Source organism: Vigna umbellata, chromosome 1, assembly GCF_029865625.1.
Source record: "Vigna umbellata cultivar VRB3 chromosome 1, Vumbellata_1.0, whole genome shotgun sequence".
Classification (NCBI taxonomy): domain Eukaryota; kingdom Viridiplantae; phylum Streptophyta; class Magnoliopsida; order Fabales; family Fabaceae; genus Vigna; species Vigna umbellata.
The window spans coordinates 64,272,051-64,295,880 of record NC_142165.1 but is presented as its reverse complement, the minus strand read 5'-3'; the positions used below and the strand labels follow the sequence as shown (position 1 = coordinate 64,295,880).

Genomic DNA, 23,830 nt, shown 5'->3' with positions numbered 1-23,830 from the left:
TCTTTGCATCATCATTGACGGAGGGAAGTGTATCCTACCAGCCTTAAGATCAGAAGAAGTTGGTTGGGAAGACGATGGTATAAACTCTGTTTATTGCATACGTAATCTAGCTTCCAACTTCAATAACAAATATAAGAATTAGGAACTCAAACGAAAATTCATCAACTTAACTATTTAAATTAATTTTACTACCAATTTACAGTACACAAAAGTCTTGAAATTTTAATTTTATTATGTTGTTACAACTTACAAGGTGAAGCAACCCACTATGATAGCAAAACTTGTTGTAATGAGAGAAAAATTCCCCCAACAAGTAGCTTAGATAGATAAAGTTTCATTAAAAAAATGATCTCAAGCTTTTGATGTAGGCAGAATATATGGGCATATGACCATTAATCTTGTTTAGTGCATGAACTTTGTCCTAAAAGGAGCACGTTCATTACCAATTTATGATCTGATCAAAACAACATTTGAGAGGACACAATCATAGTTTATTGAACGAGGCTTAAAAGCAGAGTACATGCTACAAGCAGGCCACCAATATTCAAAAGAAATCACTGACATTATTAAAAAAAAAATCAACAATAATCTACATTTTGTCATGTTCATCAATACGATCGTGAAAATTCTGAATTTAATGTTCATGAAATTTCAACACCCCACCAATATCGCCCACATCCAATTTTGTATAATGTCAGGCTAAAGGAATGGTGGTGTGATTGTGGTCACTTCCAAGCTACTCACCTCCCATGACATCATGTTATTGTCATTTGTGCATATTCTCATTTACCACTAACTTAATATATCGATTCAGTTTATAGTCTTTACAATATCTACAAGGCATATGAAGTACAATTTCACTCCATCTAAAATGAAGATTATTGGTCTGCGTATATTGGTCTAAACTTCATACAAAATCCTCAAATGTGACATAAGGCAAAAGAAAGACTGACTACAACTAGAATCCATAATGAGATAGATCAATCCACCTTAGATCAACCAAAAAAAATGTTCTTACTGTCGCAACAAAGGTCATCATAGCGAAACATGTTCATATCATCAATAATTTTTTCATTAATCTTACCTTTTTGTAATCCCTTCATCAATTAATAAAATAGTGTCACTATTGTTTATGAATTTTGTTTTAGGGTTTTAATTTGTTTTAAGACTAAATTAATGATCATTTAAATTTGTTTATTGTCTAAAACAATGATTTAATCAACATTCAAAGAATGAAATTAAAATAATTAAAGAATAACAAAATAGATATGGTGAATAAGTTTCTCAATGTAATCAAGAACCATAAACAACATACATGGTGAAAAACAAAAAAAAAACTCGTTTTAACACAAAATGCCTTTAGTAATCGATTATCATGGGCCTGTAATTGATTACCAGAGTCAATTTTTCTATTACACAGCCTTGGTAAACGATTACCGGAGAGTTTATCTCGATTTACACTTCTTATAATCAATTAGAGAAGGTGTGTAATCAATTAAAGAAGGTGTGTAATCAATTACAGGTGAACTCGTGTCCTCCGGCATGACTTTGGCACTGTGTAATCGATTACACAACTTGATAATCCATTACCAAAGTCTAAAAAAATTTTGGGGATGCACAACTTCACTTTGACTGTTGTGTCAAGGTGAAGTCGTACAGGAGAACACAACTTCCTCATATGAGGGGAACACAACTTCCTCATACGAAGTCGTCTGGGCCTCCCTCAACTTTAAATGGTTTTCCACAAATTAATTATTACTTGTCTGTATGCATGATTTGCAAATTCATACCAACTCAACCAAACACTGTTGACAAAAAATAAATAAATAAATAAATAACCTGCAGGAAGTATCTATCATATTCGCATTGCATTTCAGAAGCTTAAAAAATAAATTATTCTACAAAATCTTTCTCTTATATATATAGTTAAACTACAACGTTGCAAGTCACTTACAGCCATGGTGGTACTCCTGAACGAAAGATGAGAAGGAAGCAAGGAATCTAAGTGGTCATAAACCAAGCTGTGTCTATCCTAAATATTGCCATATGCTTCCGCCATGATTAATACTACGAGCGATGTCCAACCAGTAAATGGATGTGCCCCTTTTCCCTTACCCTTAATCTGATCGTACTGTTCCCACAAAAATCCACTTTGTTGATAATTGCGCACTATATTTCTGCAGTAAGGAGGACATACATTATTCAAAAAGTCAACTATTACTTTAAACCGAATAAAATCAAACAATACCTTATTACATTGCTTCTCAATTCTTCATAGACAGCTTTAGCTTTCTCCTGGTGTGGCCCATTCTCTACAAGATTCAAACTAAAGTTTAGTTCTACAAGTTGTTTGCAGAAGTTGTGTCTATGCCAACCCAATTCATATTATTATTACCTTGGGAGTAATGATAGAGCGCTGAAAGGATTCTGTAATTCATGTTTATCCAAATTGGACCTCTCCAGTATGGAGGGTCGTGCTCTGTGTTGTGCTTCATGTACAAAGAACTGTGCAAAAAGAAATATTATTTGGTCCACTATAATCAAAACATATAACCCTTAAAAAATGCATTAGAGAATGGTAGCAAGACCTTGTCTTCGCAAGAGAACGCAGTCCATAATTGGTCCATAAGAGGCTGCGGTTTGAAATGAGTTCAAGCTGCTTTTCCAGAATCCACGATTCCTGAATGAAAACAGTAATATAAAATATGCATATGTGAAATCATTCAAACAAGGAATAAATTCTTAGTTCTTAACATGAAAAGTCGTGAAATTGAGAATTAATGCACATCACTTACAGATGGAATGATCCTCCCCATGAATGGGAATAAACTAACATAGCCAATGTGAGGAACCAATCTCAATACAGGTATCTCCGTAACATCTCGGACAAGTTGGCGAGTAGCATAGTTTCCTGCTTCAACTTCCTTCCATCTAAGTTGAACCTATCATGATTAAGTGTGTAAGGAAACTCTTATTCTCAGTGAATATGGAACTCGTGTATTGCTAATAATTCTAAACATAAGATAATTGTATACTCTACCTTCTCCGTATGATTTCCAAAATCAAAGTACGCACCATATGAATCATCAAAATGCATCTGTATGGAGCACATCAAGAACAAATTAGGCAAACAGTGGCAACAAATTGAATTGACTCTATAGTCCCAAGCAAACAATTATTAAAAATACTTTGCATTGTTTGCTTCCAATTTAAAAAGAAATGGAAACGTAGTTTACTCTCTCCATGTTAAACTGCATAGTTACCCATCACAAAAACAGAGAATCTTCTTTGAACCATTTAGTTTATTTTCTCTATGTTAAACTGAATACGTTATACATAATAAAAAAACAGAATCTTCTGTGGACCATAATACACATGAATTGTTAGAAATTTCAATTGCCAAGAGAACTTCCGAAATGATTTGATAACATCCGAAGATGGTTCCATATTCATGCAGTGTGCATAATCAGTGGTTATTATGACGTATACAAGTCCTCATTCCTCATAATTCCATAATAATGAGCTAGGAGAAGTCCTGGATGAGAACTCTACACACTGATTTTACAAGATTCATTTCTACAAAAACATTCAGGCACAGACAAAACAAAGGATGCGAGTGTGAAAGTCTTCTAAATAAGGAAAAATCAAGTTTTCTTTTCCATAGTAATTTTCTTTCCACGTTTCAAATCCATCTTGTTCTATTACTGTATGTGCTGTATGCTCTACTCTTTATCTTCACTTTTTTCTTCCTAATTCAGTTAGGCATCACCAAGCAGAGAGGCACCACCACCATGACATATGACGGGAGACATGGATCAAAGATATAATACCTGGTTAAGTAACTCAAAATTCGATAGCAATTTAGCAGTATAACCATAATCCTGCATAGTTTCATTCAATACGTCAATTAATAGGGGATTAATCTGCTGCCAACAATTACTAAAGTTGAATATAGTGAAAACTCCCTTGTATTGAATATACACATAGGGTTCTCTATTTATAATAGAAGAAATATGGGATAAACCCAAAATACAAATAAGAAATATAAACAAACTAACTAAAGATAAAAAATAAATATAAACTAAAGATAATATCTTTAACAACTATAATACTGTGCCATTTATTTTTTAAATTATACCATGCCAGGTTTGTTTTTCATATCCAACAACTCTTGAATGGAACGCATACAATCAGCTGCAAGTAACATCCAGCATCTAAGGTCCAAGTGGTACTCATCTTCACTTGGGTGTGAAGCCCGTGGATAATCATCCAATCCAGAGGACAGTGCCTGAAAATTCCGGCCACAGTGATTCTTAGAATTAGGGATAACAAAGGTTTGTAGTAGTTGACCAACATAAATACTGATAACTTTATTAAGTGATTCTTGGATGCAATAGTTCAAAGAACAAATACAAGTGAGAATTCTGGTTTCAAACTCATCCTATGCCCGTGGTTTATAACATGTTTCTAAAAACAACAAATATAGCCATCCAATACTATTGTAAATAGCAGATTATTAGGATTAAAATATCCTCAATATCTCTATAATAATTAGGAAAAAATATCTTTAGAATATTCCTATTCATTTCAGCATATTTTTCGCTCTATTTTAAAGGTTTTGATTATCACAAATAGAAATGATGAGAATGTAATTGTTGTGGTCATTATCAATAAAATAATTATTTTTCTTACATAGCTCAAGTTGATATCAAAGCTCCCAATCTTGAGAGCCTTGTTTGTGCTACCACATTAACGGTCATCAGTGCCATTTGCCATCATTTTTGGTTTTTCTCCCATACAAGTTTTTTTTGTTACAAATCAAAGTGATAAGGGCTGCATCTTTATTGTCTCTTTGTTTTGTGTTTTTTCCAATGTTTGGTATGAAAGCTTTTAAAGAGGAACATGATCATTTGAGAACAATGGGTGAATCAATGAGTGTCTTTTAGATCATATACCCTACCCATGAAAGGTAAGAGTATATTCAGTACTATTGGCCCTTTGTGTCAGGATGTTTGGATTTTGATTTAGGAGAAACTCATCACATGACTCCTTTTCCTTTCCTATGCTTGTCAATTGTACATCAAAATGACCAAAGAACAAATCGTTACAGTTGCAAATGGTGATAGTGTACCCATATGTGATCCAAGAATATAACTTTAGAGTCATTTATTGTATTGAAGAATGTTTTATATGTCCCCCAACTGACTAATAGTCTTATCCCTATATAAAAGCTTACAAAAGGTTTGAATTGTTCAATAACTTTATTAACTTCTTATTTTGTTTCATGACCTTGTCATGAGGAAGACAACTTTAATGCTGAGAAGCAAGAGTGAGTTGTATCTATTGGAAACCAAGGGCCAAAACAACACAGATGTCTCAAGCAAACAAGCAACATCAGAAACATTGGCAAATTCCTAGAAACGCTTTCATCATAAAAGACTTAGGCATTCCCTCATTTCTTCACTGTAGAGTTTGTTGAGTCTTTCAAATGTGATATTTGTTAATTGTCAAAGCATCACATGCATCTTATCCCATCTCTAATAATAAGAATAAATTCTGATTTGACTTGATTCACTCTCATGTTTGGGGACATATTTTAGAAACTATTTATAGAGCAATAAAGTTTGTATTTTTATTGACGATTGTACTCATGTCATGTGGACATACATTATGAAAAATAAATCTAAGGTCATTCATAGTTTTGGAAAATATATCAAAAATGAATTAGGTCCGATAATTGTACTAAATATGTGAAGGGAAGAATTGTCAATTTCTAGATTTCTATTCCCAATACCACTTGGGGAGAAGTTGTGTTAATACCCACATACCTCATTAACAGGTTACTCATTCATATCTTGAATAACATTAGTCTTATTGAGTCTTTTTTGTCTTTTTCCCCCTACACCCTAGTGTCAAGCCTACCTTGTCAAGTATTTGGATGTTCTATTTTTGTTCACTCTCATAATCCTAATTGTAGTAAATTAGATCCTAGAACTCTTAAATGTTTATTTATTGGTTATCCTCCCAATAAAATAGGGTACAAATGTATCTTGAGAGTTGAAGTGCCTATATAACCATAGATGTCACCTTTCATGAAACAAAATCCTTAGGTTTAGGAGATTTATAAAAGCAATGGTTTCCTTAGGATATAAGGAAAGTCAAGGACATCATACTTTATTCATAAAGCACATTGTTACATGTAAACTTACACTATTGTTGGTCTATGTAGATGACATGATTATTGTAAAAGATAATGAAACAGAAAAACTGGCTTTAAATGAAAAATCGATGGCCCAATTGGAAATGAAAGAACTGGGAAAACTTAGGTAATTACGTGGAATAGAGGTTTTTATTCAAAAAAAGGGGATTTTCATCTCCGAAAGAAAATATGTATTTGATGTCTGTAATGAAAGAGATAAGTTGGGATGTAAAACCTCAGGAGTTACTATTAAATAGAATCATTGAATCATAAGTGAGGAGAGCTCTCCTAAAAGAAAGAAAAAAAAAACAAACACTCAATATCAAATACTGGTAAGAAAACTCATTTATTTATCACATATGAGACTAGACATTGCTTATACACTTAATGTCATAAGTCAATTAGGCATGATTGAAGAGAAAGACCCATGCAAACACTTGACAAATTATTTAGTATTTCAAAATAAAAAGTGTCCTATTGCATTCTTTAAGTACCAAAAAAATGGACGATCAATAGCCTAAAGTGGCAAGAACTCTAGAGCAACCATGTTTCCACCCGTATGCTTAAGTAGGCTTTTGTCCTGTTGTAATACTATTTATCACATTTGTGGTTGTCTAAACATTATCCTCCTTTAAACCATTCCAGTAATTGTTTTGGGCAAATAAATCCACTAAGCTACATATCTAGTTCAGAATGAAATTGAAGACAAGTGCTGAAATTTAAAACTCAATATACTGAGGATGCACATTGCCTTGGGATTTATTTCACGCATTGTCCTATTGTCTCGTCCATGCCAATAGTAGCTGCTCATCTGTTTCCCTGTATTAAAAAGAGATGATAATAATAATGAAAAGGAAAAAAAGAGTCAATATTTTGAGTGCCCAAGCAGACAGCATATGTATTGAGTCTTATACCTGATTGAGTTGTATTAAACCAATGGAACCATGCTTCCAATCGAACAAAGGCACGTTCCAGGAATACAGAGATTTTACTTCCATCCATTGCAGTAAATTCGTTATTTTTCAAGCCACTAATTATATCTACAAAAACATTTTTAACCTAGTTCAAAATCACAAGATGAACATTTCTCATGCTTCTGATCAAAACGGATATTTAATAGGGTATAATATGTACTTAATATACATTGACAAACTATCTCCATAAATTTATTTCCATAAATTTATTACCCAGAAACATCTCAAGTATCATCAAATTTAGATCACTTATACATAATGCAAAATTTAAATCAGGAATGTTAAAAAAGAGTTACACATATATATTGACACAGAAGGGCAAAAAATAACCAAGCAGAAAGTCGTTAACTATCATCCCTCAATGAAAGGGGAAAACTTTCACATGCTACTTGGAATCAAGCTATGGCTTGCTTGAACTTAATAATGGCAACCAATTTCTAGCCTTTCTTTTGAAAGACGATTTCTCATAACTAGAAGAGAATGATAATATAAGAAGGGCATACAGAAAAGGAACGTTAGCATATACCATTTAATGCTAAAAACAGAGTTGGAGGGTTTCCATTTGTTGGATGTTGAGGAACAAATTCCTCAGGGACCCGACTACAAGTACAGAAGAATGTATGTCAATAGGACTGCTCAAAACTTTATATATACAACAATTATTTGAATAAATGTTTAATACTACCACACCTCAGTGATTCAGCCCCCAGAATTTGCTCACGTGGAATCCATCCATCTACATTCATCAAATCTAACCAATGTCCAATGATATCCAACGAGATATGAATATCCCAACGCCTGGTAATGCAAACAAGTGAAAATAAAACATATTTTTAGATCACATGTGTTAGGCTCCTTTGTTCAGGAAACCAAAGAGAACACTCTCTTCTCACAATAACACTTAACAACAGAAGATGAAAGTATGTGTATATATATTATTCAATCTGTAATGTATATAAAGAGAAATACAAGTGTACGTCCCAAGGAAGCCTCCCTTCCTGCACTGGAAAATGTCCAGTCTATACCCCCACAAGAAAAAATATCTGATAATCCTCTCTCCACCTATTTTGTTATTATTTATACTCTCTCTCTACTAACAACTAACTTCTTTTATTCCTAACATTACCCACCCCTCAAAATCAACCTTGTCCTCAAGGTTGAAGTCAGGGAACTGTTATTTGATGCAAGGCTCCTCTTCCCAGGTGGCGTGCGCCCTCCAATTCAAATTTGGAGGCTTGGGTGGTGGCAAATCATCCTCCACTATCTTCCCTTCTTCCTGGATTATATTAATTTCCAACATTTCATAAATGGTTTTAGCAAGGGAGGATTCCGCTAAAACCTTGCTAAAGAAAGCTATGGGCCTTACGCTAAACTGCCTCCAATCTCCTTTAATTTCTCCCAGGGTTGCCAAACAAGTAGCTCCTAAATTCACATCTAGCATGTATTCCACCACCTCTTTCCTTAGTGGTGGCTCTGCCCTGCTCAACCTCATTGACACAATCTGGATAACCTGATGCCTAAGACCGTCTAGTTGAATCACAGACAGAGGATGGATGTAGTGCATCTTTGGCAACAAATGTTGTGTATACATAGACAACATGTCTATCACGGATAAGCTTGTGAACCTTATAGCTAACTGCACCTCTCCCATTTTCTTCACACCAGAATTATGCAGTACTAAAAGAGGATAAGAGTGTGTGTACACCCTATCAGCTTCAAGAGTGGACAGCCTAATTCTCACCTTCCCTATTCTTGAATCCTTTGATGCCCCTAATTTCTCTCCAACATGTAAATGAACATTATCATGGACCCCTACTGTGATAACAGTACATGGATCAAAAACCTCCCAAATGTATTGCTCATTCCACCTTAGAGCAAGACTATCCACAATTTTCCTAGTACGGATCCACTTCTGCCCATATTTAGCTACACAATATGCATTTGTGGTTCCTCTACCATCTCTAGTCTTCATTGGCATCAGCCCTTGTGCACTTATAATCCCCAGTTCTAGAATTCCAATGTGGGCCTTCCATAGCTGCTTTGCTGTTGGCCTAAGATCATTACTGTAGTGAGTTGATTCATCAAACACATGGTAGCCACCTTCCAAGCAAACCCTCAAGTGTATCCTACTTGAGAACTTGGTCTCTTTCTTCTTTTCCCCTTCAACAACCACATGTTTTTCAAGGTTAAACCACCTTGTGTTCACAGGCTTATGGTCAAACCTCCTCTACACATTGTGTAAAGGAATGACACACCTTCCCAGGATTTAATCTTTGTTTGGACCAACCCTATCTTTTGCAGTCAGAACCAAAGGCTCCTCAAATGGCTCAGAAACAACAAATATCAAGTCCTCATTCCACATGGGATTTATGGTTTTACTCTGAGATGCTCTAATTCTTGAAAATTGATTTCCCAGATTGGCCTTCTTAAAAACTTCAGGATACCGGGTTTTGTCACTTGGTATCAAGTCCTGAGCCTGAATAACATTGACCCTGACATACCAAAGCTTAGGTGAAAGGTAAACCTTTGATCTTATGTTTGCAACAGCCTCAGGACCAACATTTGCTGCATCAGAATGCCATGCATCAGGAAATGCCTCGTCTGCTTGAGTTCCCATCCAAACTGCCAACATTAACTCTCCCTTGGCTTTCTCACCTCTCCTGTCTTCTAGTTTGTACCATTGTGGAGCCAAAGGACTATTTGGTGGCACACGTTTTGGGATTTCATTCAGATCAAACATCACTCTCCCTACAAAGTCATCCACAGCAACATCTTTGTCTTTCACTACCACCCCCAGAAGAGAAACTTCAATCCTTTCTTTGGAGAAGGCAAAAACATGATTCCACTGAGGATTGGACTTTTTCTCAAAGTGCTTGGTGAGGCCCTTGTAGTTTCCAAGCTTCACTTCAACATAAGGATCCACAAATAATGCTAACTCCAAGATTGACAGAGACAGAAGGTGAGGAGTGATCTGGTTTTTCCGATGCTTGCGGCACCAGAATTTCCAACTCCTGGATGTCCTGGTCGACGCTCCCCTCTTGTCGCTCCGCTGCCAGCTCCTCACAAATGGTACCACGATTTAATCCGCCAAACCCCCGCGTCAGAGCATCGGTGAACATCTTCCAAGTTGGATGCGTGGTTTTCTTCCGCCAGAAGCGGAACCAAAAACTCGCTAAACTTCCCTCCATGCATCTATAGACGAGCTTCATCTTCTCCTTCTCCGTCATGCTCTGGAGGTCGAAGAGTTTCTCTGCCTGTGCGATCCAGCCCATGGGATCCGCACCTTCAAATGTAGGTAGTTCAACGCACTTCCTCCAACTGCGTCGAACTTCTCCTCTGTCATCTTCCGATTACTCCTCCCAGTTTTCCGACGGTCGTTGTTTGCGTCCAGCATTGACGGAATCAAGTCTTCCTTCGGAGCTCCGATGCTGGTTCCTGGTTCGTCGTTCTCGAGCGCGGCCAAACGCTTGGAATTCGCGAGTTACCGCTCTCATCTCCGCTTTCAACTCTTCTATTGTCAATTCAATCGCGATCAACCTTCCCTCCATTCTTCTTCTTCATCGCGCTCTGTTTGCTCCTCTGATACAGATCTGGCAGGTCGGACCAACTTGTTAGGTTCCTTTGTTCAGGAAACCAAACAGAACACTCTCTTCTCACAATAACACTTAACAACAGAAGATGAAAGTATGTGTATGCATATTATTGAATCTGTAATGTATATAAAGAGAAATACAATTATAGGTCTCAAGGAAGCCTCCCTTCCTCCACTGGAAAATGTCCAGTCTATACCCATAAGGAAAAATATTTGATAATCCTCTCTCCACCTATTATGTTATTATTTATACTCTCTCTCTACTAACAACTAACTTCTTTTATTCCTAACAACATGTAATTTATTGTTTAGTCTTGTGCAATCAAGAAAATAAACATGATGATGACGGCCATGAAGGATGTTAGTTAAAAAACTAACCAGATTATAAGTTGATGGAAACCTTCATCCCACAAAAATCCTCTTGGAAAGAAAGATCGACTTGGTACAGCTGTGTAAAGCTCAGCAGGCCAATATGATATGTAATTGACATCTTCTCTAAGCTGCAAAGGAAAACAACCCAATGATTGTGCTTAAGAATTTTCTTTCACTTGTAAAATGCATTTCAGATTTAACATTTGGGTGTTTATGAATTGGAATCAAAGCTGGTTGAGGATATCTCATAAAGCCTACCTACATTGAGTTCTGACCAAAGAGGAAGTTGAATGAAGTGTCTCTGAGTAAAGTGTTATGGAGTGAAAACTGATAAGACGTTGGCTTTTAGGGTCAATGCTATGATATGGACTTGGTTACTATGAAATGCCTAAGTCCAACATCAAGTAGTATGGAATGTTCAGTGGAGTATATACGTTTGGTTCTACCCCCTTAATAATAAAATTGGACAAAAGTAATAATAAAATTGGAGTAAATCCTTAAATTTAGGTTTATATTTTTATAAAACCTGTAGAGGTTTTTTCCATTTTTTTTACACTCCCTAAATTCATTCCTAACATTTAATATTTCATAGTACAGGTGAATTGCAAAGTTTGTAAAAAGAACTTGGAGCATTCAATCCAATTTGAGCATTCTAGGAGATTAGATAAGAAGAACAAGGCTAGCTACTAAGCATGGCACAATGTATGATCTTAAAAAGTGCTTATGGTCAGAGACATAATTTCAAGGATAATTTTTTTGTGCTGGCATTACGGTAAAATAGCTTTCACTTGAGAAATCTAACAGTGTTCAGATAATATCTGCTTCAAAGTAAATTCTTTTATGATAAGCAGCGTGATTTCCTAGTTAATTAGTTTGTCTAGGTTTTCAGTAAGCATTAATTCAATTATGGACGCAAATGAAGAATTTAATTTAGCCAGAATCCTTTTTGTTAGTTAGCAATCCTCTGTTCAACTTCTTTCTCTCTTATCTCAAAAATTTCTTCTTAACCGACAGAAAATAAAACACATCAAACACAGCTTCCACATTTATGATAATAATCAAATGTCAACTTAACAATACTGATGGAGGGCATACATTTCAGTAAGAACTTAATAAAAAGTTAAAGTAACTCACATTAAGGATTCTTGAAAGAGCAATTTTTGACTGGCCATAGAAGTAGCCGATGCCACCTAATAAGTTTCCAATGGCGGCCTTAGCAACAGATATGGATTCAGAATCTACCTGGAAAACCACTTTAAGTATAAAGAATTAATTTCTATTGAGGATAAGTTTCCAAATTAATTGACTCAATCAAATGAAATTTGAGAGATTCAGAATAAATCAAACAAACAAATATCGAAGAATAAGGTTCATTTGGCTAAATAAACTTATACAAGGGCTTATTCAATAAGTACTGACAACCACTAGTGTAGAGGAAATAGATTTAAACTGTTTTCATATATATTGCAAGGTTGCTTTCAAAATGTTCTAGAGAGCATATTAAAATAAGCTATAAATAACTTATCAAGACAAGTTATTTACACAAGCTTCCCAAAAAACTCACATACACAACTGCTTATTTCATAAGATAAGTCAAAATAAGTTGTAAATAAGTTCTTTCAAATTGGCACTAAAAAATTGAATTTGAAAGAACTAAATATTATATATATATATATATACATATATATATATATATATATATATATAATATAATATAATATAATGGAAAGACAACTAGTACCTTTTCGGACAAATTGAAGATTTTCTCAAACTTTTGGTCAAACTCCTGTTCTTTGTATTTCAGTTGATTGGAAAGTGAGGTACCTAACATTGAGCAGAATAACAAAGAAATTACACACTAGCACGTAGCATCCTAATGTCAATTAGAATAAAATATTCTATAAATTTAGTAAAGAGTAGCCTAATCCACTTTAAATTAAATTACATAACATTTAAACAAGAAAAGTGCCTACAAGACAAACCAAAAGCTTTTTAAAGTAAAGTAGACATGTCTTCCAAATCTCAGCCATTACATTAACTGATACAATTAGTCACACTGCTCTATAAACAACCCCAACAATGTCCATCAACATGAGAAGCAGGTTTCCAAGGCAATGACCAACTCCTACATCAATGTAAAGAACTGGATTTTCTCCTTTTCAATGAATGCACACACAAATACACATGCCAGATTTTGCACACTGTAAAGAAGTGTAGTAAAACCTGTAAGCATACTGACACGCTCTTCTTGAGAACTTTCTATATCAGTTCCAGTGATTAGTACAATATCTGTTGTGAAAGGAAATCCACCAATAATCTGAAGCACAAACACTAAAATCAGAACAAGCAAAGTGTAACTACAGGAAAGAAATTTTCAATAGTAGTCATAGATATGTTAGTGTACGTGGGTGGGAGGGTGAGACAGATAAAGAGAGACTCATAAATTAAACCTTAAAAATGTTAATCAGGTAGTAGAAAGTTGTTAGAATTATTGGTTTATGGGTGAGTGTGTATGAGCTGTGTGTGAGTGTGTATGAGTGGTGTGTGAGTTGTATTAAGTGTGTTACAACAAGAGAGCACTCTCTCTAGTTCTATAAATGTAAGATTAAGAGTGGAAATGAAATAAGTCCTTTGAGAAATATTTTCTCCTCTGTTAGATCTTAAGTTGGTATCAGAGTGGGTTCATCCTGCTCTGGTTTCCGTGTGTTGTCCACCAGCACTGTCACTGCTGGTCGCACCTGTCCAGTGCCGTTCTTAGTTGTCTGCGGCTGTCTCGCCACCATCTGCAGCTGTCAACTGCAGTTTCAAGTTCTTCAACTTGGTTGTCAGCCATCCTTGTATCTGTCAACTACCGTCCACCGCCGTCCGCCGCCGTCCACTGCCGGCCACCGTCACTGCTCCGTCCGACGACCACTGGATCTGGTTCGCCTGATTCTCCTCCACGCTCCATTACGCGCCGCCTCTTTCCACGCTGCGAACAGGCGCGTGTTGCCCACGCGCCGCCCTCTGCTCACCGGAAAGTCTCCGCGCCAGCTCCATAGCTGTCGCCCTCATCTCCTCTGTCCGTTCTGACCCTCAAAATCTTACTTTGGTGGGTCCAGAAGCTTCCCTTTAAGAAAACCTTAAAAAACCATATAGGGTTTTCTGGTCCTTCACGGTTTTTCTGATTCCCTCTCCTGTTTTTATCGAAGAATGGCATCTGGAAGTGCTCTTTCTTTCTCTGGAAGTCCCTCAATCACTTCCGAAAAGCTAAATGGAAAGAATTATATGTCTTGGTCTGCTGCTGTAGAAATGTGGTTCCTTGGTCAAGGATGTTATGACCACCTTGAGCAGGATGGGAGTCAAGTACCATCTGACATGGCTGAACAATGGAAACAAGCTGATTTTCAATTATGTGCCCTATTGTGGCAATCTGTGGAACCCCGACTTTTGATATCTCTTAGAGCCTTCAAGACATGTCACACCTTTTGGAAGAAAGCTCAAAGCATTTATGCTAATGATATTCAACGTCTCTATGATACCGCAAACAAGCTCGCCTGTCTCAAAATGACAGACCATGATATGGTCTCCTTCATGACTGAAGCCCAAGCAGCTGTGGAAGAATTGAGAATGTTCTTGGAATCTTCAGAAGATATCAAAAAGAAACTTGACCAGTATTATATGGTGATGATCCTCCGTACTTTGCATCCAGATTTGAATCACATCAGAGATCAACTTCTGACAAGTCATGAAGTCCCTTCCTTGGAAGCCTTGACCACACGTCTTCTTCGTGTTCCTGTGTCTCAATCTCAGGAAGCTCATGAAACAATAGAACCATCTGTCATGGTTGCCACGCGAGGAAGAGGAGGACGAGGAACTAGAGGAGGAGGACGTGGAGGACGTGGAGGTCGAGGACGTCAATGCTCTTACTGTAACAGGATGGGTCACACCCGAGAAAACTGCTACTCCTTGCATGGCTTTCCTTCAAAAAGTGCTAATATCTCTCAGGCTGAAACTTCCACTTCCAACTCCAAGTTTACCGAGGAAGAGTATCAAGAGTATCTACGCTTAAAGTCTAACAGCTTGGCACAATCATCTCAGTCCTCAAGTACGTCCACAACTTGCATTTCTCAATCCATGGCAGGTCCAAATTCATGGGTAATTGATTCGGGTGCTTCTGATCACATTTCTGGTAATACCTCATTGTTCTCAAATCTTTCCCTCCAAGAAAAACCCCATTTCATTACCCTTGCAAATGGCTCTAAAATTTGTTCAAAGGGAGTCGGTCAAGTTTCCCTGTCTCCCTCTCTAACTCTGAAATCCGTTCTTTTTGTTCCTAGTTGTCCATTCAATTTAATTTCCCTAAGTCAGTTAACCAAAATATTAAATTGTTCAATAACGTTTAATTCAAAATCTTTTGTTATACAGGAGCGTGGCTCGGGGAGACAGATTGGAGAAGGATATGAAGCTGGAGGTTTATACCATTTTGGATTTCGTCCACGGGTATCTTGTGTTGCCGCTCTTCCTCCTAAAGTGTTACATGATCGGTTTGGCCATCCTAACTTGTCAAAATTAAAAAAGATGTGTCCTGAACTTAGTGGTCTTCAGACTTTAGAATGTGAGTCCTGTCAACTAGGAAAACATGTTAGATCTGTCTTCCCTAAAAGATCTCAATCAATGTGTACTTCTAGTTTTTCTATTATTCATGCTGATGTTTGGGGACCTAGTCGCGTCTCTTCTTTTGGTTTTCGGTATTTTGTTACCTTTATTGATGAGTATTCTAGATGTACTTGGGTTTATCTGATGAAAGATCGCTCTGAATTGTTACCCATTTTCACATCCTTTTTGAATGAAATCAAAAACCAATTTGGCCAAGTAATTAAAGTCTTAAGAAGTGATAATGCTAAAGAGTATTTCTCATCAACTTTTTCTTCACTTCTTAGCTCCCATGGTATTTTGCATCAGTCCACTTGTCCTCATACACCCCAGCAAAATGGTATAGCAGAAAGAAAAAATAGACACTTGGTTGAAACGGCTCGTACCCTTTTGCTTGGTGCTCATATTCCTGTTCATCACTGGGGGATGCCATCTTAACTGCATGTTTTCTTATTAATAGAATGCCCTCCTCCTCTCTCAATAATAAAGTTCCTTTCTCCATTCTCTTTCCCAATAACCCTCTCTTTCATACCTTTCCCAATAACCCTCATCCCATTTATAATTTTCTTAGTTATCACAGAGTATGATAGGATGATGAGGGTGTATGTTAGGAGAAAGAAGAGTATGTGAGTAGTTAGTTGCATTAGCTGGCCTAACTGTCTGACAGTTAGGAAGGGGGAACAATGATGGTTGTATAAATAGTTAAAGGGAATAAGGGGAGGGACTTTTGGACTGTTAGTAGTTTCTAAAACAGGATTTGGTTATCCTTGTTGGGGAAGGTTAAGCTTCCATTGTTCTTCCTATTCTTGCATTCTTTCTTGAAAGTCAATAATATCAGAGGTTATACACACTCTCTGTACTGTTTCCGAGAGTGGTTGAGTGAGAGATAGGATTTCTTTAACAAGAAACCTATCAGAGTATCTCCCTCCTTTTATTCACTTTTATCCTCAGTATCTGCTGTGGTTATTCCTAAAACTGTGACAGAAGCACTTGATCATCCTAGATGGCGACAAGCCATGATTGAAGAAATGCAGGCTCTTGACCACAGTCATACTTGGGAGCTTATGCCACTTCCCTCAGGCAAAAAGGCTGTTGGTTGTCGATGGGTATATGCAATTAAAGTCGGTCCTAATGGTGACATTGATAGACTCAAAGCTCGACTGGTTGCAAAAGGGTACACTCAGGTTTATGGTCTTGATTATTGTGATACCTTCTCTCCCGTGGCAAAAATGACTACCATTCGATTGTTCTTTGCAATGGCAGCCATTCGTCATTGGCCACTTCATCAATTGGATATCAAAAATGCCTTTCTCCATGGTGATCTTGAGGAAGAGGTTTATATGGAGCAACCTCCTGGGTTTGTTGCTCAGGGGGAGTATGGTATGGTTTGTAAATTGAACCGATCTCTATATGGGCTCAAGCAATCACCACGTGCTTGGTTTGGAAAGTTTAGCTCCATTGTTCAAAAATTTGGGCTAAAACGCAGTGAAGCAGATCATTCAGTCTTTTATTATCATTCGTCTCCAGGAAAATGTGTTTACTTGATAGTATATGTTGATGATATAGTTATTACAGGAAATGATACTACTGGAATATCTCAATTGAAGGAGTATTTGTGTAGACATTTCCAAACCAAGGATCTTGGGAGCCTCAAATACTTCCTAGGCATTGAAGTAGCTCAGTCAAAAGATGGAGTTGTAATCTCCCAAAGGAAGTATGCTCTGGATATTTTGCAAGAAACAAGCATGATTGATTGTAGACCGGTTGATAGCCCTATGGATCCAAATCAAAAATTAACAACAGAAGAAGGTGAGTTATTCTCTGACCCAGAGAGATATAGGAGGCTAGTTGGAAAACTAATCTATCTTACTATTACAAGGCCGGATCTATCTTTTGCAGTTGGAGTGGTTAGTCAGTTCATGCAAGCTCCATGTGTTGACCATTGGAATGCTATCATTCGCATTCTAAGGTATGTAAAAAAGGCTCCTGGGCAAGGGCTGTTATATGAAGAAAAAGGAAGCCTTCAAGTATCAGGATATTGTGATGCTGATTGGGCAGGTTCTCCTATTGATAAACGATCTACTACGGGATATTGTGTTTTCCTTGGAGGAAACATTATCTCATGGAAAAGTAAGAAACAAAATGTAGTGGCTCGATCAACAGCTGAAGCTGAATATAGGGCAATGGCTTCATTAACATGTGAACTTATATGAGTGAAGCAGTTCCTTCAAGAACTTAACTTCTGTGACATCCAGGGTATGAAGATGTATTGTGATAACCAAGCTGCTCTTCACATTGCATCAAATCCAGTGTTTCACGAGAGAACCAAACATATAGAAATTGATTGTCATTTTGTTCGGGAAAAGTTATTGTCAAAAGAAATATGTACTGAGTTTGTTGGATCAAATGACCAACTTGCAGATATGTTGACTAAGTCATTAAGGGGACCTCGGATTGAGTTTATTTGTTCCAAGCTTGGCACATACAATTTGTATGCTCCAGCTTGAGGGGGAGTGTTAGAATTATTGGTTTATGGGTGAGTGTGTATGAGCTGTGTGTGAGTGTGTATGAGTGGTGTGTGAGTTGTGTGTGAGTTGTATTAAGTGTGTTACAACTAGAGAGCACTCTCTCTAGTTCTATAAATGTAAGATTAAGAGTGGAAATGAAATAAGTCCTTTGAGAAATATTTTCTCCTCTGTTAGATCTTAAGTAAAGTGTACATGGTATATTTACCTGAAAAACTAACACATTTGGAGCATCATCTAATGAGTCAGATAGCTGCAGTCGAGCATGCTTATGTATCTACTAAAACATGTACATGAGAAAAGATGTCAAGGGAAAACTGAAAAAAAAAATCCATGACCACATTCTTGCATTACATGAAAAGTATATAATCAAATAAATTGAATTGAAATACCATAACCTACTTGTGATGCAAGATTTTCCTCAACAAGATCAGACAAATTGTGAAAGTGAGGTGTGCGAAATCCTGAATAATGCAGTTCCAAATCATCCTGAAAATTATAAAGCATTTGAAAACAAAAGGTTCAAATATTTTAAAATTGTTTAAAAGAAGGAAACACTCTTTAAGGATGCGTAAATAAATCACAAGCAGTGAACCACAAATATCTAATGGTGATTCAAATTACAGAATCTTAAAACTCAATCATTACACTAATTCCCATCATTACCATTGATTTAAAATGTAGCTGCCAATCTCCAATATCTCCCCGAGTGCCGGTTGCAAGCAAAGAATCTTCATGAATGTTCAATTTTTCTCTACTTACATCTAGAGCATTACCAGCTTCATCGGCCAAATAGAAGAAGAGCTGAGCACCTTTCCCAAATTCCTCATTCCACTTAGACCTGAGATTGGACCAAAAAAACAAAAGCACTCAATAGATGAAAGACACTAAAAAGCAAAGCATGCAGAGACAAAAACAACGAAAAGAAAAACTTCAGCAGTAAAATTAAGAACCAAGTTACTGCTTATTAGGTTATTGGGTAATGTGTTATAGTTAATTCAGGAAATATGTCAAACTAAAAATTACAAGTAACTCAGATTTAAGAAGGGTACCAGGTATCGTCTACAATGCAGAGTAAGAAAAACTAAAAACAAAATTGTTCTGCAGCAGTACACATTAAAAGTGATTTGAAGTTGATAACATCACTCACTTGTCAATTTCCACATTAATTCGAACTGCCCAATCCCCTCCATAACCACTGCCTTCTACTTTTGATTTTAAAAACCTTGTAGTCAAGGTCATGCCATGGTCAACCAGTACTTGATGTCCAAAATCACGTCCATTGTGCTTTGTCCAACCATAAGTACTCAGGTCATCCTCATGTCTGCAGACATGCCGCAAATGATATCTGCCATCCTTCACACCAATCCACATTAATCCAGCCATCAAAGATTTGGGAGTCCTGAAATAGAAACACCACCACCAACCACACAAAAAAGTGAGAATGCTTGCTTTCTCAATCAAATGGTGCGGACGCTGACATCCTGAACACAATCTAAGACAAAATTTGGCACAACATATTCTGGGTGATGGACAATTTCCATTCATAGATCATTCAAACTATACCCAACTTAAAATATATCCAGACTGCACACCTTTAGCAATACAAGTCTTAACTACCAAAATAGTCTCTCTACTTTCATAACTCCATTTCTGCGCAAATAAAATAAAGCAAAGAGTCTGCATATACCCGGTATTTTCATCTTTCAATAATAAAAAACGCACCCCAAGAACATACTTCTTTCAAAATAACTACGCCAGAATTGTATTTTACCGAAGTTAAAAATCATACCGGGCACGAATCCCAAGATACGTGTGAGGCCGATAAGTTCCCCAATACAAACTCTCCTTGTGCTCGCCTTGAAACTGTCACCAAACCAAGTAATTCTACTATCTTCGTGTACACCAAAATCATCAAAATTCTAAGAATTGAAAAAAAAAACATCGGAGAAGTAGAAAGTTGACCTGATGTAGGTCCATTATCTTTGGCGCGGGAAATGGCGTAACGGCACGAGGAAGCTTCGGTTCTGTGGCAGAATTCATTAGGTGGCGGATCATAAAGAAGATGGTGAAGAACGCCACGAAGCATATGCCGAGCACCACTTTGAGATTGGCAGTATTGAATATCGGAATGGAGCTTCCGTATTTGCTTCTCTCTCTGTGGCGATTCAACAGAGGTCTCCTTTCTCGACGAGAATCGGCGTCAGAGAGGGATTTCGCTCTGCTCCGAACGGCGGTTCTCCCACTTACGGTCATTTTCGGCGGATCAGAGATTCATGCTACTTCATGCTTAGGATTTTGGAGTTCAAAGGGAGGGAGTGTTAGCGTAGCAGATGTTTCGGCATGACTCAGAGGTGTTCGGAAGGAAGAAGACGAGTGACTTGATTGTTAATGGACATGGCCGTGCAGTTTTGATTGGGCTGAAATTTGGAGTAACCTTGCCCAAATTCAACTTGTTTAAGATATTTGACCCAATCAATTTCTTCCTGCACCCTATAGTTTTTTAAAGCAATTTCTACCCTTATTTGTTGTATCTGAAGTTCTCTCCTTGGGAAGACACTACCTTGGTTAGATTTCATTGTTTCTCCGGGAAGCTTTGTAAAGACCTCAAAAATAGTATTTTAGAAATGGTAATAGTTTAAAAATAATGAAACTCAATTATTTTAAATGGTTTTAATAAACAAGATTTTTTATTTTAAAATACATTATCTTTATAAATCACTTTTTTAGAGTTCTCTAACTTTTCTTTAGAATTTCTTCTTCTGCGTTCATCTGATTTACAACCTGAGTGATCACAACGGTGAGATCTTCAAATCTACTCGATCAATTTCTCCAAAAGAGTAATTTAGTTTCTACTATTTTTCTTTGGTCTGTTTGGTTTCCTTTGCATGCGAGTTGTAGTGTTTTTGCATGTGTCATTTAAGTCTTCTATAATACTGTCTGGTAATTAGTGGTTTTAATGGTATACCCAGATCATGTTTTTTGTGAGTTGTAGATGCAGATAAAGTTCTTTGAGCAAGTGAAGTCGTATTAGCTCTTGTAGAACAATTGTGTCCTATGTAAGAGGTAAGGGAAGCTAACTACCAAATTTTGTTGTTGTTGATGTTTTGTTAACTTGTGTTGCATGCTTGATTTGATTAGAAATTTATAAATTGGTATGTGAAGTTTTTTATGTGAATTATGTTGAATGTGCATTTTGTTTGGTTCTAGAATTTGTGGTATAACATGTTAAATTATGTGGTAATGGTTTGTTGAATGATTTTAAGGTTGGTGGTACAAGTCTGCGCAAATTAGGACTTGGTTAACTATTGGTCTTGCTTGGTTTTGGTTTAAAAAGTGATGGTTTGACAGGTGAATTTCTGTAGGGGGTGTTGTTTGAGTGAATTGAATTGTTGGAGGTCTTTGTTAGTGGTATTTAGGACTTAGGTAGCTCCTTAGTTCAGTAAAATATGGTGTGTGATATCTGAAATAAGCATGTATGAGTTTGAGATGTTAATTTTGTCTATTGGACCTTGTTCCTGAACAATTGAGTAAATTGATATTCAATTTGAGTTATAAAATGTTTTTGAAATAATTCTAATATCAAGAATATCAATTTGGTCAAATGAATACGTCTTGAGTGCAAGATAATCAGTTTTTGAGTGTGTTGTCTTCTAGTATGGCACTCAGCGTTAGCCTAGTGGCGCTCAAGCGCCAGCTTTGCGAGAGGTTTAGCACTCAGCGTCACAGAGGTAGCATAAGCGCCAACTTTACAAGAAGAATGACGCTCAACGACAAGGATGTGTCGCTATGCTAGGAGCCTTTGCCAAACTTCTTGTTTTGCAATTCTTCTTACTTCTTTGGTTTTCCAATATTTGTTTTAGGGCTTTCTTTTAAGCTTTCTATAATTTAAGAAGTTTTTTTGTTTAGATTATTTTACACAGATTAATCAAATGAGGGTGGATATTATATATGTTGATGATTGATGAATATGTTGGGTATGATGCTAGTTTAGGTATGATATGAAAAGTGATAATGAATTATGGTTGTTGATATGATATTGATGCTTGGTGTAATTCCATGGACCTCGTGGTGAGACTCCACGGTGGTGTTCTATAGTTATATGTTTGGCATAATTCCATAGATCTCTTGAGTAGATTTTATGGTGGCATTCAGTAGTGTGATGTATTGATGTAGAGACTCAATCTTGTAAGTTATCCCGATGCTTCAATAATCACTTCATCTCAGGTAGAGAAGAGGATTATGTGGTGAGGAGTAGCAGAAGGTCCTAGTCTATGGTTTGATTCTTTTGCCATAGGTGGTAGAAAAATTAATCTTGTGTGGTAGTTTGGGGGGCAGTTGTTCCAGCACTACAAGTGTACAACTTGTCATAGTCTGACATCAATACACATATATGGATGGTCAAGTCTTGAATGTATGGTTCCTTGTATTGTGATTTAATGATATAATTTATATATATGTCAAATGTTAAATTTTTAGTTGTATGTTTGATCCTTTGGTATTTTAGCTTACTCTTTCGTCTTTGTCTATTTGTGTGTATTTGTTTTCTCTTTTACAATGATCAACCTAATAGTATGATCTTAAGGGAATGTCTATGGTGAGCAAGTGCTAGGAAGAGGTGGAGCTGAGGTGTAGAGTAAAACATTTGGTTTCAAGTTTCATTTGTTTTTGAAAGATCCTACTACACTTTTAGTTTAGTGCAATATCTCATAGTCGTGTAGGATCTTGTATATCTTTTGTTATTATAAGTTATATCTAAATATTTATAATAACATCTTATAGGTATTTCTTTGAGTTGACTATTCTGTAATATTGAAAGGTGTGACAAATTTCATAATAATTGATTGTTATAAAAATTGGGATGTTACAAGCTTGGTGAAGTCTGAGAAGGTGGTGTTATTTGCAAAGTTCAGGCAAGTTATGGCAAGTATACTAAGGTATAGGTTATGATTTTCATGGTGTGTAAGTGGTGAAATGGTGAAGGTAAGTCTTTAGAAATTTGAATCTGGAATGAGCTTCAACAATTAAAAAAGTCCACGAATGCAAGAGTTACCAAAGTCTCAAACAAAATTAATTAGGAATGCATCTCAAACTGAGGATAATATTCTGGAAATTTGTTTTGCATTGTTGTTTTCATACACGTGAAGAAGGGAAATTGGCAACTTACCATCTCTTCTACTTCATGCTTTGTATTCTTTCCTGGTTAAATTGTATTTTTCAGTCTTAGTTCTTTTTCTCCTTTTTTTCGCAAACAATACTCCAATTCACATTGACGGAACACCACTTGAAATCTATTGTATTTATAAGAAAAGAAAGTGTCAGAAATACAGTTCCAACTAATCACCGCACCCCACCACTTCCCATTTATTGTTTTCTATTCTTTCCTCTCTTTTATCTCCTATATATGTATCTTTCCATTTTCCTTTTTTTACTTCATTGTACAACAATAATATACTTTTCATATATCAATTTTTCCTCTTCTCCTTCTTGTTGTCTTCTATCTTTCTTTTCTAGATGCATCATGAATTCTTCC

At 36.5% G+C, this 23,830-nt stretch overlaps 1 protein-coding gene and 1 pseudogene across 1 annotated transcript; both read right to left on the bottom strand.

The window, feature by feature from the left end:
- Positions 1-1,840: 1,840 nt before the first annotated feature.
- GCS1 (glucosidase 1) lies at positions 1,841-20,682 on the bottom strand. The gene is made up of 22 exons (XM_047307665.2): positions 20,263-20,682; positions 20,090-20,163; positions 19,448-19,699; positions 18,964-19,138; positions 18,700-18,786; positions 18,506-18,574; positions 13,361-13,454; positions 12,879-12,961; positions 12,272-12,379; positions 11,144-11,265; positions 7,864-7,971; positions 7,700-7,773; positions 7,114-7,239; positions 6,951-7,018; positions 4,139-4,288; positions 3,831-3,881; positions 3,041-3,097; positions 2,796-2,942; positions 2,589-2,680; positions 2,396-2,505; positions 2,249-2,312; positions 1,841-2,177 (listed from the first exon to the last, which is right to left on the bottom strand). The coding sequence occupies exons 1-22, from the start codon at positions 20,551-20,553 to the stop codon at positions 2,033-2,035; spliced, it is 2,547 nt and encodes an 848-aa protein (XP_047163621.1). The 5' UTR covers positions 20,554-20,682; the 3' UTR covers positions 1,841-2,032.
- On the bottom strand, positions 7,978-10,928 carry LOC124833240 (multiple C2 domain and transmembrane region protein 5 pseudogene; annotated as a pseudogene).
- Positions 20,683-23,830: the final 3,148 nt, after the last annotated feature.